This window comes from Cervus elaphus, chromosome 23 (assembly GCF_910594005.1).
Source record: "Cervus elaphus chromosome 23, mCerEla1.1, whole genome shotgun sequence".
In the NCBI taxonomy this organism is placed as follows: Eukaryota; Metazoa; Chordata; class Mammalia; order Artiodactyla; family Cervidae; genus Cervus; species Cervus elaphus.
In genome coordinates, this window is record NC_057837.1 from 75,541,075 (window position 1) to 75,557,485 (window position 16,411).

Here is a 16,411-nt window from a genome sequence, read left to right on the forward strand (position 1 = left end):
TCCTTGTTTTCTTCTGACAGCTTTTTACTATCTCATATAGTATTGGGTTGGCCAAAAAGTTCATTCAGGTTTTTCCATATGATGTTCTTAAAAACCCAAATGACTTTTTTGGGGCCAATCCAATACATATTTTACATATCTTTTAAATTAACTCTTATCCTAGAATGCAAGCTCCCTGAAAGCAGAGGTTCTGCCTATTTCGTTGGCTGCTGGATCCCACCCGGGACATTGTAGGTGCTCAACACACATCTCATGAATGAATGAGTCTGGTCCACCCTTTGGGTACCTGGCTTCGGAGAGAGCCCTACGGGGGTGCCGTGGGCATCTTCTGGACTTGACGGCACTCCAGCCATTCTGCCCTCTTCTGGCACCAGTTCTTGAAATCTGATTTTAGTGTATCCCTCTCCCAGGCTTCGTGGTTCATGTGAAGGTTGGCCCCATCCCTGGGGCTCCAGGATATTAAGTCCTCACCAAGAAGGTTAGGTTCATAGATCTTCCTCCATGTTACAGATGAGCAAACAGAAGCCCAGAGAGGTTAAGTAACTTTCTCAAGGCCACACAGTCAGCAGCAGAACGAGAGTTTGAACCCAGCTGTTTGGCTAGAGAGTTCTCATCTTTACATCTCTATTGGAGTACTTTCATTGAAAGATATTCTGAGAGACAAAGGATTCTTTTAATGGTGAACATCTGATCCGCAGATCATGTAGTCATGAGTGCCACACCTGAAACCTAGCAAACTGAGGAGGTCTCTGAAAGGCACCTTGTTCCAACCTGTTGTGGACCCCAGGAAAATGGGCAGCGAAGCATCAATGCCTGATACTTGCAGCCTGTTTCCGTAACCCTCAGACACAAGAGTTACTGCCAGGTGGCACCCATATAAGCATGGCCCCAACAGTCAAAACGTGTGATCAGACTCCAGAAAATTTTCCTCTTTTCCAATCACCAACCTGCTGATTAGGTCAAGGAGAAAGTCTCAGGGAGGGGCTACTTCCCCTTGAACTCCTCTCTCAAAACTGCCCATCACCTTTTATAACAAAGCCATTCTGGCCTCAGCCCCATGGGAGACAGCATCTTGCCGAAATATAACAACACTGCTGTTCTTATTAGACTTGGTTTTGCAGTGACCTTTTACTGCAGGCAGTGAATACTACTTTTTCATGTACAGTCGTAATTAAAGCTTCCTTTTCAAATAATACTTAAGCTTCAAAAAGTAAATCCAGTTCAAGTAATAGAACAGACGGCTCTGGGATGTTGCAAATATTCTCTTGCTTCAGGCAAGGACCGTGTCCAACTAATCTTGGTGTCTCAGAGCCTGTCCCGGCCCTGGAGGCTCACCAAGGGTTTGTCTGGATTGAATTAAACCAGAAACCCAGGCGGATTCCACCGGTTTCAAAGCCTATTTGAAGGACACCATGCAAATGAGACCTTGGCTTCCATATGTTTCTCCCTGTTCCACCCTCCTAGTGAAGATGGCAGCCAAGACCCTACCGATCTCTAAGAGTCATCCAAACACAGGGGGATTGTCCCCCAAAATATATTGATAGTGGAGACCACTTTCTGACCAATATGTCCTAGAACCTGGCCCCCTGGCAATGGACACTTCCAAGTGACCACTCACGGAGGCACATCAAATGCATGTAGGGAAAAAGGAAAGGAAAAAAAAAAAAAAGATTCAGCACCCCCCTTGCAATCAATTCAGAGGCAGGAAGAGCCCTTCTTCTGTGCTCTGTCCCATACCAGATCTCTCATCCAGACCCTAATTAGGATGGACGGCTCTTCTCCGCCCCGGGACTGGAAGAAAGCCTGGAATTATCTTAGTCGAGAAGGCTCCAGCCCCGAGAACTGTCAGAACTGCCGCCTGGATGAGCAGAAAATAGCAGATGATAAATTTTTTAGGACCACCCTCCGCGTGCCAGTTGTTGCTGACTGTGAGATAATGTGCTGGCCTTTTGGGGAGCATGCATTATTGATCTGGGTCTGTCTGGTGGTTTATAAAAAGCCCACCCTCCCCCCACCACCACCTTGCCATCATCCCTCACCTCCTGAAAGCAGCACAGTCTCCTCCAAACTCTGCTGGAGGGACTGGCTCCTTCGTGGAAGAGAAGACCGATCTGTGCAAGTGGGTGCTAGGCGAGGAAACTGACAGATGTCACCGAGCACGCGGGCTCCACACCCACTGCATCCACTTCCTGGGATTTATCTTTCAGAAATCCTCGCTCGCTGATGCAAAGATGCATGCATAAAGACGTTCTTGGGGACTTCGCTGGCGGTCCAGTGGTTAAGAATCCGGTTTCCAGTGCAGGGGATGTGGGTTCAATTCCTGGTCAGGGAACTCAGATCCCACATGTTGGGGGGCAACTAAGCCTGTGTGCCACAACTACTGAGCCTGTATGCTCTAGAGCCTGCACGCCCCGACTAGAGAGAAGTCCGTGGGGAACCACAAAAATCCCGCATGCCACGACTAAGACCTGACACGGCCAAATAAATAAGCAAATATTTTAAAAAATATTTTTCTTTGACAACAGTATTGGTAACAGTGAAAGCTACTAACAAATGCACTCCCAATCTAGAAACAACTCAATAGCCATCCCAAGGGACCGGTTAAGTCAAGCTGTGGTTAAGACCACAGGCTCTGGGTTCAAATCTTATTTGGCCACATCCTAGCTGTGTGGCCTTGGACTAGTGACTTAGTTTCTCTAGGCTTCAGTCTCCGCATTCAAAGGAAAAGGAGGGATCTAGGCATTTTAAGTTCGCCCTGGTTTTCTCTGCTTTCCTCTCTCCACGTCCTCATCATGCCCGAAGCTCCCTTCCTTATATCTGCATATGCTTTGTTCGAGAGTCACAGGTGCAAACCTACAATCAGATTCTGACATGAGACTTCATTAGATCATGCAGCTGCAGCAAAAATTTGGTGCTCCTAAGAGTGGACAGTCAATCATCAGCCTTGATTAAGGTAAAAAATCTAGGATCTCCTTTCGTCCTCAGTCCCCCAGCCATCCACCCATTCACGCACGTCTTCGGGATTCACTGTTCCTGCCCTGGTCCCAGCTCCCATCCTCGCCTGCCCCGTTGTGGCCCTGTCCTTCTACTGGCACCTGATTTCAACATAACAGCCAGAGGGATCCTATTGGAACATAAGTCAGGTCACAGCCCTCCCTGATGTCCATTCCATTATGAATAAAACTCAAAATCATTACCATGATGACAAGGTCCCCCACAACCTCGCCTCATCTCCCTCCACTCACCCCGGCTCTCACCGCTCCAGCTCACAGGCCTTCTTTCTGTCCTGACCCACCAAGCTCATTTCTGTCTTTGCCTTTCCTGTTCTCTCCAGCTGGAGGGATCCTCCCCCAGCCCCTCTGCTCCCAGCACGGTGCACTTAATATCTATTGAATGCATGAATAAGCGTCCGGGGAGTCTTGAATTCTCAGGCATAACTATGATGGAAACAGCCTGAGGGACCCCACGAGACATGACCAAGGTGTGCTGAGGTCAGGTGCTGCCTGTGAGCGCTCTTTGCAGAATTCTGCCAGAAACAAAACTCACGGTCCCATGGCCACATTCTATAGGCTCCCCACGGTTATCAAATTTGGCTCATTCTAAATGCTGCTGGGGAGTTTTTCAGTCACTAAGTCGTGCCCAACTCTTTGAGACCCCATGGACTACAGCATGCCAGGCTCCTCTGCCCTCCACTATCTCCCTGAGTTTGCTCAGATTCATGTCTATTGAGTCAGTGATGCTATCTAACCACCTCATCCTCTACTGCCCCCTTCTCCTTTTGCCTTCGATCTTTCCAAACATCAGGGTCTCTTCCAGTGAGTCAGCTCTTTGCATCAGGTGGCCAACGTAGTGGAGCTTCGGCATCAGTCCTTCCAATGAATATTCAGGGTTAATTTCCTTTAGGATTGACTGGTTTGAGAAACAGGTGTCCTATGCATCAAACTGTCAATAAAAGCCCTAGGCTATGATTGCTTCTGGCTGCAAATTGTTTCTGCACCAATCAACTCCCTGAGAAACATCTATACTTGTGATCATTAATACAAATCATTAAAAGGGAGTGGCTTGGATGCATATAAACCACCTTTTCTTGGTGCTTAAAAGACTGATTTCAAAAAGGGTGTAGGTTTTCATTTGGATCGTCACCACAATCTTATGTTTGACTGCAAAGGCTTTTCTGGTCAACCTTTAAATTTGTTGCCACCAACAATATTCAGTTTTCCTTCGATAGGGGAGAGAAGCTAAAAGCCTACCCCTCACCTGGTCAACTGTGGCACTCCTCACCACAACCCACGGGAGCCTCCACAATCTGGTTCCCTTCCTTCTCTCCTGGGTCATCTTATGACCCTTCCCAGGCTCTGGCCACATCGATCTCCTTGGCTCTGCCTCAGGGCCTTTGCACATGCTGTACTCTGTGCTTGGAAGGCTTTGCCCCGATTTTCACAGTACAAGGTAGGATGGTTTACCATGTCTATCGTCATCACTGTTAGCAAGCCGGGGAAGTCCGATTTACAGTAGAAGGAAAACGCACAGGGGCGTGTATGCTGTCTAGTACTGTAGACACACAAGGCTACTGAACTGGCAAGGGGGCTGGTTCTGAGCTGTCTTCTAAGTGTATATGCCAGATTTCAAAAGCAATATAAAATGTATAAACTATGTCATTAATGATGTTTTTATATTGATTACATGTTAAGAGGACAATAAATTAGATATATTGGGTCTTTAAAAAATTAATTTCCCCAGCTTCTTTTTACTTTTTTTCCCAAGTGTAGCCACCAGGAACTTTAGAATTACATACGTGATTTGCATTTGCGCCTCACCTGATAGATCTCAAGGGTAGCGTTGTGTGGGGTTTCACGTGGAGAAATGGAAACGGTAAAATCAGTGAATTTGAAGGGGGAGAAGACACAAGTAAAGGAGAACAGGGCTGACACTGAGAGACACCCTCAAAGGTGAGCTGGAAGTGTAAGTGGAATTTGACCCCAGGGAGCAGAAGGTCCAGCTGATTGACTCTGGGGGCCTCACTCCTGGTGGCCTCATGGATGGAAACTTCTCAAGTGAGTGAAAATGTGGTGAGAGATGCCTCATGAAGATGAAGGTGTCCAGCTGGGTGGAGGAGCCCAGGGCTCGCTTAGGAGGGAGAGGAAGGAGTCCAGGAGGGTTTCCACAGTGAAGCAAGGACACGACCGGGGGCCTGTGTGAGGGGTCAGGGAGAGCGTCCTGCTGTAACCGAGCCCCATCTCGTCAGGGCCCTTCTCCTCGCTTGCTCTACCTGGAGCCCACAGGACCAGAGGGGAAACAGTTCAGGATGAGAGGCGACCACCCTTACCCTCCCAAGCCACCATCCCTGTAAACTGAGTTGGGTCACTAGCAGTAGTGGCCACCCTCCCTTTCCCGAGATGCCACCAAGGAAGGCTGAGCCCACCCTTCCTTGGGTTAAGACTGGTGCCACCTGTTAAGATGGGTTGAATAGGGGTCCACATTTGCAGGTGTATGTGTACACACACATGCTGCCCAGGCTGGCTCCCCCCTTTTGTTTGGCATCAGCTCAAATATCACCTCCTCTGAGAGGCCCTCCTTGATTACTAATCCAAAGTAGCTCCGACCATCACCGCAAGCCAGAATCCTCTACAGTTACCCCAGAGTGTTTCTCCCTTCTTGAAATGATCTTCCATATGAACTAGCAGTGACCTTGATTATCTGTCTCCCACATTCCATGAGACTAGAGACTGCCTGCCTGACTTGTTACTGAAGTTCCAGGTCCTAGAATGTGGCCTGGAGCATAGTAGGTTCTCAGTAGAAATTGGACAACAAGTCATCAACTGGTCATAACATCTCTTTTCCTTAGGACTTTGGAGGAATCTAGGAATGGGTCTGCATTAGGAAAAGGTGGGAGACCCCTAACCTTGGGGACCCAGCTGTGCGTCCCCGTGCGTGGGGCCAACCCTGGGACTCAGTTCAGTCCATTAGACATGAACTCTGCAGGGTCAACCCGAGCATCTGCATCAGGGCCCGAGACCCAGCACGGTGAGCCTGGGGGATGCCGCCTGCCAGTAGCTGGGCGCTTACCGAGCTCCACGTCCTGGTCGTCCGTCAGCACCAGGATGATGTTGGGACGAATGTTTCTGCGATCCCTCTGAAACCTGCCCTTCAGGCGGTGGTGGGACAGGAAAGCCGCGCTTCCGTCCAGTAGGCAGAAGACCGCTGCAGAGAGCAAGCAAAGCAGGACGCCGGCCGGGGCCATGTCACGTTTCTGCGGATCCCCTTACTTCTGGCGGGATGCAGGAGTCTGGAGCTGTGCTCCGTGGCTTTGTTTCTCTTCCCTCTTTACTCACGGACCTAGAGGAAGAGGAAGCGCATTAGGCCACAAGCTGTATCATGATTTCTTTGATGGCTTCTGGCAGGGGCAGTGAGAGCTTCTTTGATCAGGGATAGCTAGAGCAGAGCAAAAACCCAATTCGGTTAAAGTTGCAAGAAAAGTTATTTGCAACTGGCTCAGGGAAGAGGCCGGCAGGAACGCCTCCAGAGACCACTTCTGCAGAAAGCATTCCTCCCCTGGACTCAGCCATCCTCTGGATGTGTCTGTGTGAGCCCAGGTCCCAAGTCAGGTAGTCAGTCTGCCTCTGAACCCTCCAACCAACGCAAGACAAATCAACCCGCAGTGAAAGGAAAGGGAAAAGTCTGGGAGAGCAGACATTTCTGGTCATCTCTTCTCTGCCAGCACCACGGAGGATGCAGAGATGAGCGGATGCACCCCCAGCTCTCAGGTAGCGTGTGATTCAGGGAGGGGTCTGGGCGAGCCGGGCTGATGCTCTAGGCTAGGCGACTCTGTATTTTAGTCTCGGCTCCATCACTCACCAGCCAGGTCTCCCCATCAATAAGCCAGGGAGGAACCTCAGTTTCCCCATGAATAAAACGGGGAGACATGACTGTTGAAGAACTCAACCCAAGGGGCAGGTGTTCACAAAGGTCACCTGTCAACAGGTCCTGTGATGGGGTAAGATGTTTATATTGGCTTTAAGTTGCAAAACAAAATGACAACAGAGAAACCTGAGAGCTCGGCAGCTGAGGGAGGAGAAGTGTCACAGTCCCCTGTGACCCTGGTCAGCCCCTTGACTGCGGGTCAGATGGGGTCACCAGCAAAAGGCGGGGGAAGGAAGGCGGGGTGGCTAAACTGGACTCAGGCGGGTCTCAGATCTCGCTCTGCTCTTTGCTCTCTGCAGTCATTTTTTAACTTCTTGAGGAAATGAGCCTTCAACTCCTGTCCAGATATAGACGTTTTGGTCTTATCTATTTAAAACGAGAGAAAGAGCGAGCAAGCAGAGGTGTTGGGAGGAAACCAAGCTTGTCGACCTGAGTCACCGTCCCCACGACCTTGAAGGACTCCGTCTGCCCCTGCTGTTGCGGGGAACCCTGCCTCGCCCCAAGCCATGGCTCAGGGAACTCATCGAGGATCCCAGGGTCCGCAGCGGGGGGTGTGTGGCCTGTGTGACCCCACCTGGGGATGGCACCAGCTGCCTACGGGGAATCCCACTTCCTCCCCCACCCGCTGTTCCCACCTCCATCCTCTCGGAGGAGCCAGCAGGGTCTTCCTAAAATTCAGATCCAAACATGCAACTCACAAGGCCTGGGTAAGGCGAGACCAGGGAGGTTCTCAGGGCCCAGGTGGCCAGGTGCAAGGTGATCAGCTCACCTTAGTCCCAGCCCTGTCACTCACCCGTTCAGACCCTCCCCTGGCTTCTCAGGGCTCAGGGTACAAAATGCAAACTCCCAGCAAGCCTTATGGGGTGGGGGTGTGTGATCCAGCCCCTGCCCACCTCTCCCCCGTCCTCCCAATTACTCTCAGACCCATGGCTTTTTCTGGTCACTTAGACAAGACTTTGCCTTCCAATGCAGGGGCTGCAGGTTCAAGCCCTGGTCCCCGAGTTAAGATCCCACATGCCTCCCGGCCAAAACACCAAAACATAAAACAGAAGCAATATTGTAACAAATTCAGTAAAGACTTTAAAAATGGTCCACATCAAAAGAATCCTTAAAAAAAAAAAAAGAAGGCATAAACACAGTATTTTGAAAAAGAAAACTTTCTACCCAAGCATAAATAAAACAGCCCTGTCCTTTCCCTGTAGAACTAACCACACAAAGTCAAAGAGCAGAAACCGCGCTGCCCCAGCTAACAGCTTCAAGTTCACATTTAATGCTCTAAGCTGAGCCCTGGGCTGGCGGCTCCCACGTCTTCACTGTCTCTCTATTTGCTGGAAATAAGCAGGTGTTGAAAGGCGACAAAGCACTTTAGCACCATCGGGAGACTTTCTGCTGGAGGTAATGGGACGCTTGAGAGGGTTCAAAGGAGACATGCCGAAGATTCTAGTGGTCCTTGAATTGCCCCAGATCATGGGAGGGGGTCTTCGAATCATGTTATCAGTCCATGTCCCACCCCCCTTCAGGAAACAAAGAAGACTGCCTGGTGCTTTGCACTTGAAATGTGCTCTTGACTGGCACACCAGTTGGCCCACTAGAATGGACATTCAAAAGCAAACAGGGAAAAAAGGACAGGGAAGCCTGGTGTGCTGCAGTCCATAGGATCGCAAAGTCAGATATGACTTGATGACTGAACAACAACAAAAGCAAACAACCCAATCACAAAATGGGCACAAGACCTAAATAGACATTTCTCCAAAGAAGACATACAGATGGCCAAGAGGCACATGAAAAGGTGCTTCGTGTTGCTAATGATTAGATAAATGCAAATCAAAACCACAATGAGGTATCACTTCATACTTTTCAGAATGGCCATCATTAAAAATCTACAAAAAATAAATGCTGGAGAGGGCGTGGAAAAGAGGGACCCCTCCTGCACTGTTGATGGGGATGTAAATTGCTGCAGCCACAGTAGGAAAGAGAATGGAAGTTCCTTAAAATTTTAAAAAAGAGTTACCGCGTGATCCAGCAATCCCGCTCCTGGACATACACTTGGACAAAACTATAATTAAAAAAGATACATGCATTCTATGTTCATAGCAGCACTGTTCAACAATAGCCAAGACATGGGAACAGCCTAAATGTCCATCGGCAGACGAATGGATAAAAATGTGGGATATATTATACCGTGCAATACTACTCAGTCACAAAAAGAAGGAAGTAATGCCACTTGCAGGCAACACGGATGAACCTAAAGACCATCATACTAAGTGGAGCAAGTCAGAGAAAGATAATTATCATTTGGTATCACTTAATGTGGAATCTAAAAAACTCATACAGATGACCTTATTTACGAAACAGAAGCTGACTCACTGACACAGCAAACAAACTAATCGTTACCCAAGCGGAAATGGGAGGGGTGAGGGACACATTAGGAGTGTGGAATTAACAGGTACACACCACTATACATGAAATAACCACAGGTTTACTCTATAGAACAGGGAACTATATTCAGTATCTTGTTACAACCTATAGTGGAAAAGAATCTGAAGCCGTACACCTGAAACTAACACAATATTATAAATCAGCTACAGTTAAATAAAAAAAAAAGCACATTTATGTTCCTTCAGATGGACATCGAGTGATAAAATAGCAGCGAGAGAATTTCTAAGGGGCGCCCTACAAACAGCAACTCTCATTTTACACACATATCAACTTATTTAATAAGCATATCTGCCCATCGATATTATCATCATTTTATGGATGAAGAGGCTGAGGCACAGAGAATTTTAATAAAAGTGCTCTCCCACGATCATATGGCCAAACAAGGGGCAGAGATGGGATTTAAACCCAGTCTGGCTGGAGTCAGCAACTCAACGAGAACCTCCTGGAAGCAGATTTCTAGGTAATTTTCTAAAGGTCTCCCAATCTCAGTTTCCTCATTTGCCTCTGAAGCAGCAGGAGGCCAGGTGCCCTTGGAGGGTCTTTTTGGCTCTGGGCCTGTGATACGGAGGAACAGGGGGCCCGGGTCAGATGGTGGGTGGAGCTGGGGGATACGGTCGACTGGACTCTTCCTGGGACCCTGAGGCTCTTCCCCTCCGCTCCTGGGCAGCTCTAGCCTTCCAGCCAGGATGCTGATCCTCTGGATGGGAGTCAAAACTCCACGACCAGAGATCAGAGAATAACAGGAGCTAATTACTTCATCAGCTCAAGTCATCAGTAGGTCAATTTTTGATGAATTCCCCCAGCTCCCACTTCCCCTGGCCTGGTGCCAGCCTCTCTCTGGATGCTGAAGAAATCAATTAAAATGACACAAGGGATTCTGCCTCCATTTTTCTCCTTCTTAGTAAAGATTCAGAGAGGCTGAAGTGAGCGCATATCTGGTGAATCTGTGCAACACCAGCTGAGTGACACTTTGTCCATCCCTCGGACCTCTCTGCTTATTTCCACCAGCTGGATTCCCTTCCTGCTCTTCATCCTGTGTCTTTCTCACAGACCTTGGCAAAGCTGCATCGGCCCAAGAAGACATCACTGGAAAAGCCGAATGCCCCGAGTGTTCAGAAATATCACTCTTGCTTCTGGATTTATCTGATTTGCAGAGAGGAGCAGGTCTCGGCATCATAGCTTTGGGGAAATGCCTGGGACCTCACACAGGCTTGTCTGGGAAGACCCACATGGCTATGTTCCTCTGAGGATCCCCAAACTCAACAAGAGTGGCTGAGAAGAGTTCGGGAGCAATCAGAGAGCAGGAGCGGGAGAGGAAAAAGTGGCCAGAAGCAGGAGGAGGAGTTGATCGGCAGGAAGTGAGAATAAAGGAAACTGTGGGATGTGGAGATCCCCAGAGCCCCTGTCCCAGACCCTGGGGACCCTCCTACGTGGTCCAGAGGGCCAGACCGTGAGCCATGTCTTCCTTCACTCACTTTACAAAAGTAAGTTTTTAGGGTTACGTGTCTGGATTATGACAGCCTAACTGGCTTCCCTGCTTCCACACTCAACTCCTTCTATCAACCAGGCAGAAGGATCCTGTTAAAGACAGAAGTTTGTCTTCCTCCACAGAAATGCCCTCCAGGGCTCCCACCTCATGCCAAATAAAACTCCCAAGCCCTCCAAAAGGCCTAGAAGACCCTATGCCTTCTGTCACCCCCATCTGACCTTATCACCTCCACTCCCCGCCCTTCCCCACTTGACTCTGGTCACACGGCACCTGTCCTGCTCCTTGTCCAAGCCAGGCATGTCCCCACCCCAGGGCCTTTGAACGTGCTGTTCTCTCTGCCCACAGCCTTCATTCAGATCTCTTCATGGCCCTTTCCTCACCTCCTTCAGGTCTTTGCTCAAATTTCACCTCTGCAGGTTAAAACAGAAAGCTCTACCACCTCTGACAGCTACATATTCTACTCATTTTTTTTGTCAGTCTCCCCTACAAGAACGTCAGTTCTTCGACGGGATGGATTCTTGTCAGCTTTGTTCACATCTCTATCGATAGCCACTCAGTCGTGTCTGACTCTTTGCAACCGCAGGGACTGTAGCCTGCCAGGCTCCTCTGCCCATGGAATCCTCCAGGCAAAAACACTGGAGTGGACAGCCATTCCCTTCTCCAGGGAATCATCCCAACCCAGGGATTGAACTCAGGTCTCTGGCACGGCAGGTGGATTCTTTACCGTCAGAGCCAGCAGGGAAGCCCAACCCAACACCTGAAACAGTGCTTGGAACACAGCAGACATTGAAGATAATACTGACTTGGCAAAGCATTTTCTCCCTTCTGGTAACTGGACCCTAGCTGTGCTTGGAGGCGCTAAAAAGAGTCGCTCGGTGGTGTCCAACCCTTTGCGATCCCATGCACTATAGCCTGCCAAGCTCCTCTGTCCCTGGAATTCTCCAGGCAAGAATACTGGAGGGTTGCCATTCCCTTCTCCAGGGGATCTTCCCAACCCAGGGATCAAACCCGATCTCCTGCATTGCAGGCAGATTCTTTACCATCTGAGCCACCAGGGAAACTCAGATGGCGGCACTGACCACTCCCTTTTCTACTTATGTGCAGTTTGAACATAGGCTAGAACATGTGACCCAAGTGGAGCCAGTCAGCACGTTCCATCTCTTTAGTTCCAATGACTGGCCCAGAGACAGACACGTGACCCAAGCCTGGCCAATGAGAGAGAAGTAAGAAACAGCAGGGTGGATGCTGAGTGCTGGAACCGGGCAAGCCCAGCGCAGCCACCAACTGGAGCCTGAGAGAGGACGCTGGTGTTGGTGGGCTGAACCAAGCTGCACCTTGGAGCCAGTTACAAGTTCAAGCAAGCACCCTTTGTTGCTTAAGCTGATCTGAGTTGGGGCTGTCATTTGCTATAGGAAAATGCCCAGATCAACACAGTAAATACCCTAAAGGAATAATGAGGAAGAATTACAATTAAATTTTAATTATTTAATTCTGCTTATTGCAGAACTCGACCAAAACTAAACACTTTTCCTGTGTTAACTCAGGTCACCTTACGATAACGTTAGGACACTCCAGTTGTGGGTGAGGAAGCTGAGGGCATGGAGAAGTTCGAGAACTTTCCCAAGGTCCTGCTGTTTGGATGCTGAATGTTATCCCTTGACTGACCCCCTCCTCATCTTCTCTCCTCTCTTTCCTCTGCCCCAGGAGGTTCACTTGGCTGGACCACATCAACAAGCTCTGTGCTGTCTGGCTCCTGGCTGGGTTTGGCTAAAGGAAACACTGCCCAGGGAAGGGAGGATAGGAGGAGAGAAAGGCCTGGGTAATTTCCAGGTATCTTCCCTGCCCAGTTGCTAGGAACTGAGCATATTCCTCTATTACTCCACTGAAGGTCCACTGCTCCTGTGGGTGGCCCTTGCCAGGTTCCAGCGAATGGTCCCCACTGTCCTCTAGCCCCAGAGATCTGTATTATTCATTTTACATCTCTGTGGGAGGCACCATCTGTTTCCTGCAGGGTACCTGTGCTGACAAAGCAAGCGGATAGCGTGCCGGAGATAGCATTCCCCAGATACCCTGACCCCAGAGTCCTCTCTTGACTCCTCCGTTTACTTGGAAACTGACATATGATACTAGAAGCTGAGGTTAAATGTGTTGTAGAAACAGGAAGAAAAAGGGGGAACTGTTGGTCTGCGGGCAGGCAGGGATGGCTGCGTGGAGGAGTCCTTACAGAGAAACGTTTGAGAAGCCTAAGAGGAACAAAGTTCTGAAAAATCCAGAGGATTTGGGTAGACTCTGAAGAAGGCGTGGAGGACAGAGTGCCTCAGGCAGGGGAAATAGCTTCAGCAAGTAGCAGGCGTTGTGGGAGGAGTGAGATGTGTGGTCCCGAACCTCGAGAGCCTAGAAACTGTCTAGACAGAGTATGACACATGCACACCTGGTAAACCTTACACTCCCCCCGCATCTCCCCTTGCTGGGGAGAGGAAGCTTGGCTGTCCTCCTCTCCAGGGCTGTCAAAGAAAGGACAGGAGCTCCTGCTATCTACAGTCCACAGACTCTCTCTGTTTCACTGAACCAAGTCCAAGGGTCAGGTGGCTCTCTGTAACTGTCCTTGGAATTTCAGCAGAGAACCAAGCCCGCAAGACAAGAAACAGAAGGGTCCTCAGAGGATGGAGGGAAAGATCAGGTTTCAAGACGAGGGCTCAGGATCTGGAAAGGAAATTAGGGCATAAAGAGAAGAGCCCAAGAACCCAGTTGCCTGCACAACTATTTATCTGCCAAGGGATTCTCAAACGCCTGCTCTATGCCAGGCATAGTTCTTGGCACTGCATGTAAAATAGTGAAAGAAAAAAAAAATATCTGCCCTCATGGAGCTGACATTCTAAGGAGTCAACATATCAGAAGCTGGAGTCGAAAGAGTCCAGCGAACAGTGAGAAGTGTCAGAAAACAAGACCGGAAATAATGATAAACCACAGGTGAACTCTTAGAATGGAGTCATGGATTATAGAGCGAGCTCAAAGAAAGTTTAAAAATGATATAACTTGAAGTCTTGAGAAGCTGAGCATCAAAGTGTTCTGCATACCAAGTGAGGGACCATATATTTACACACTCAAATATCTGAGCAGAGCCTTTATCAGATCTGAGCCCGTCCGAGCCTTCTGAACCCCCTGCCTCAGTGACCAGTCCAGCAGACCAATCCAGGTGCTTTGGTCTGACTAGGAAGAGGTGCCTCTTATTTCCAGCCGGCTAACTTGGTCCATGTCAGTCCACCACAAGGATGAGGGAAGTCTCTGATGCCATCTTGCCTCATGTAGAGTTGGAATGAAGGCACCACATAGAAGAAAACACAGCTTCAAAATAGAACGTTCTTGGGTTTTGCCAACATTCGAGACCATGGATCTGGCTAAGCCCGAAGGAGGAAGATCCACTCTGGGGTCTTTGTTTTGGGCACCCAGGGATTCTTCTACGTCCTTCAGTGGCTTTGAGGGCTCTTCTTTCCTTTAGGGTCACTTCCTCACACTTTGACTCTCTGAGAACGTGAATCAAATTCTCCTGCTCTCTTAGGTCACTCAGAATTGCTTTCTCGGTCACTTGCAACCGAATGAGCCCAACCAGTAGAGCAGGCTGGGGGCAGAGAGTTGACTCAGGCGGCTTCCCGGACACCGTCTGCCTCCGTGTACAGACATCTGACAACGCAGCCACTAGCCCCTGGCCTGGGCCCCCCTCTGCCTTATCACAGGCAGACCTTCCTTCTCCTTATTTGCTGACGAGAGGACGGTGGTGCAGAAAAGGGGAAGAAATGTGGGCATGGGAGTCCTGAATTCTGGTTCTGAACTGCCCCAGTTTCCTCACCTGCCAAGAAAAACAGACTGTTCCCCGGGTCTGGATCAGTGGAGCCTAAAGCGGACAGGGAGGTCCTCTCCCCTCCTTCCCCGCAGAGGCCTCCCTGAGTCCTGGCCTCATCCAAGGTCTGTTCTCTTCAGAGCACCCCTCACCACGTCTGATTGCTCGATGCACTCTTCTGCTGGAGTGTGTATCTTGCAGGGAGTTGTTTTCCCCACCGGAAGCTCTGCATGGGTGGGGGCTGTCTCTTTCTTACTCCATAGCCTCAGCCCCTGGCTCAGCCCCCTGGGCGCTAGTTCTTTAGGTTAACAAATATTTACTGAGAACCTACTCTGCACCATAAACTAAGCTGAGAGCTGAAGAATTGTTGCTTTCAAATTGTGGTGCTGGAGAAGTCTCTTGAGAGTCCCTTGGACAGCAAGGAGATCCAACTAGTCCATCCTAAAGGAAATCAGTCTGAATATTCATTGGAAGGACTGATGCTGAAGCTCCAATACTTTGGCCACCTGATGCGAAGAGCCAACTCATTGGAAAAGACCCTGATGCTGGGAAAGACTAAAGACAGGAGGAGAAGGGGTGACAGAGGATGAGATGGCTGGATGGCATCACCGATTCAATGAACTTGAACTTGGGCAAACTCTGGGAGTTGGCAATGGATAGGGAGGCCTGGCGTGCTGCAGTCCATGGGGTCACAAAGAGTTGGACAAGACTGAGTGACTGAACAACAATAACTATGCATCAGGCCCTGTTCTGTGTGCTAAGGACCCAGAAATGAGTACTCTGATGTGGATCAGACACCAAAATAAAAGACAAGCACATGAGGTGATGAGTCCTAAGGGGAGGGAGTGGAACGTGCTGGTGTGGGGACCTTTAAATAGGAGGGTAGCAAGGCCTCTCTGAGAGATGACACATGGGCAGAGTCCTCCAAGAGGTGAAGGAAAGTGCCTTGTGGATATTCAGGAGAACAGTGTTCCAGGCGTAGAGACAAATGCAAGTGTCCTGAGGTAGGAATGTGGCCGGGGTGTTTGAGGAACATGATGGGGACACGTATGGTTGGGGTGGAGCTGAGTGAGGGGGACTTGGAACAGTCTAGCCCAGGGGTGCTGCGCTTGGATGTAGGTTTTACCAGGGTCCTTCTGGCTGTGTGCGGAGAGCAGGCTACAGGGAGCAAGGGTGGACACACCGAGGCCAGTGAGACGATGGCTGTGGACCGGGTCTGGACCGGGGTGGGAGCAGCAAAAGGGTGAGAAGTGAGATTCCAAGTACTGTGAATGAATGAGTGAAGGACTGGCTGAACAGAGGGAAGACCGGCGCATGCCAGGGGGTCCAGTGACCACCTCTGTCCACAAAGTGACAGTGAAGTCGCTCAGTCGGGTCCGACTCTGTGACCCCATGGACTGTAGCCTATGAGGCTCCTCTGTCCATGGAATTTTCCAGGCAAGAGTATGGGAGTGGGTTGCCATTCCTATGTAACACTTCACCTCCAAACATAGCAGTGGAAATTTTTTTTTTTTATGCTCAGGGACTTGGGTTCAGGAATTCCAGTGGGACACAGCAGAAAGGGCTGGTCCCTGCTTTATTGCGCCTGAGGCCACAGCTGAAAAGACTCAAAAGCTGGGGACTTGAATCCTCAGTTTGGTGGCAGTGGCCTGGAGCCTTGGGTAGCGGGTGAGGGGGCTTCTCCATGTGGCTTGGGCTTCCTCACGGCATGGCAGCCCCAGGCT

At 49.7% G+C, this 16,411-nt stretch overlaps 1 protein-coding gene across 4 annotated transcripts in view; it reads right to left on the bottom strand.

Annotated features, from left to right (window-relative positions):
* SULF2 (sulfatase 2) overlaps nucleotides 1–16,411 on the bottom strand; it is a 127,657-nt gene that overhangs the window by 92,171 nt on the left and 19,075 nt on the right. For all 4 annotated transcript variants that reach the window (XM_043884517.1, XM_043884516.1, XM_043884519.1 and 1 more), the window contains exon 2: nucleotides 6,067–6,336. In XM_043884517.1, coding sequence (XP_043740452.1) covers nucleotides 6,067–6,241 — 175 coding nt within the window. In that variant the 5' untranslated portion in view covers nucleotides 6,242–6,336. The remainder of the gene's footprint in view (nucleotides 1–6,066; nucleotides 6,337–16,411) is intronic.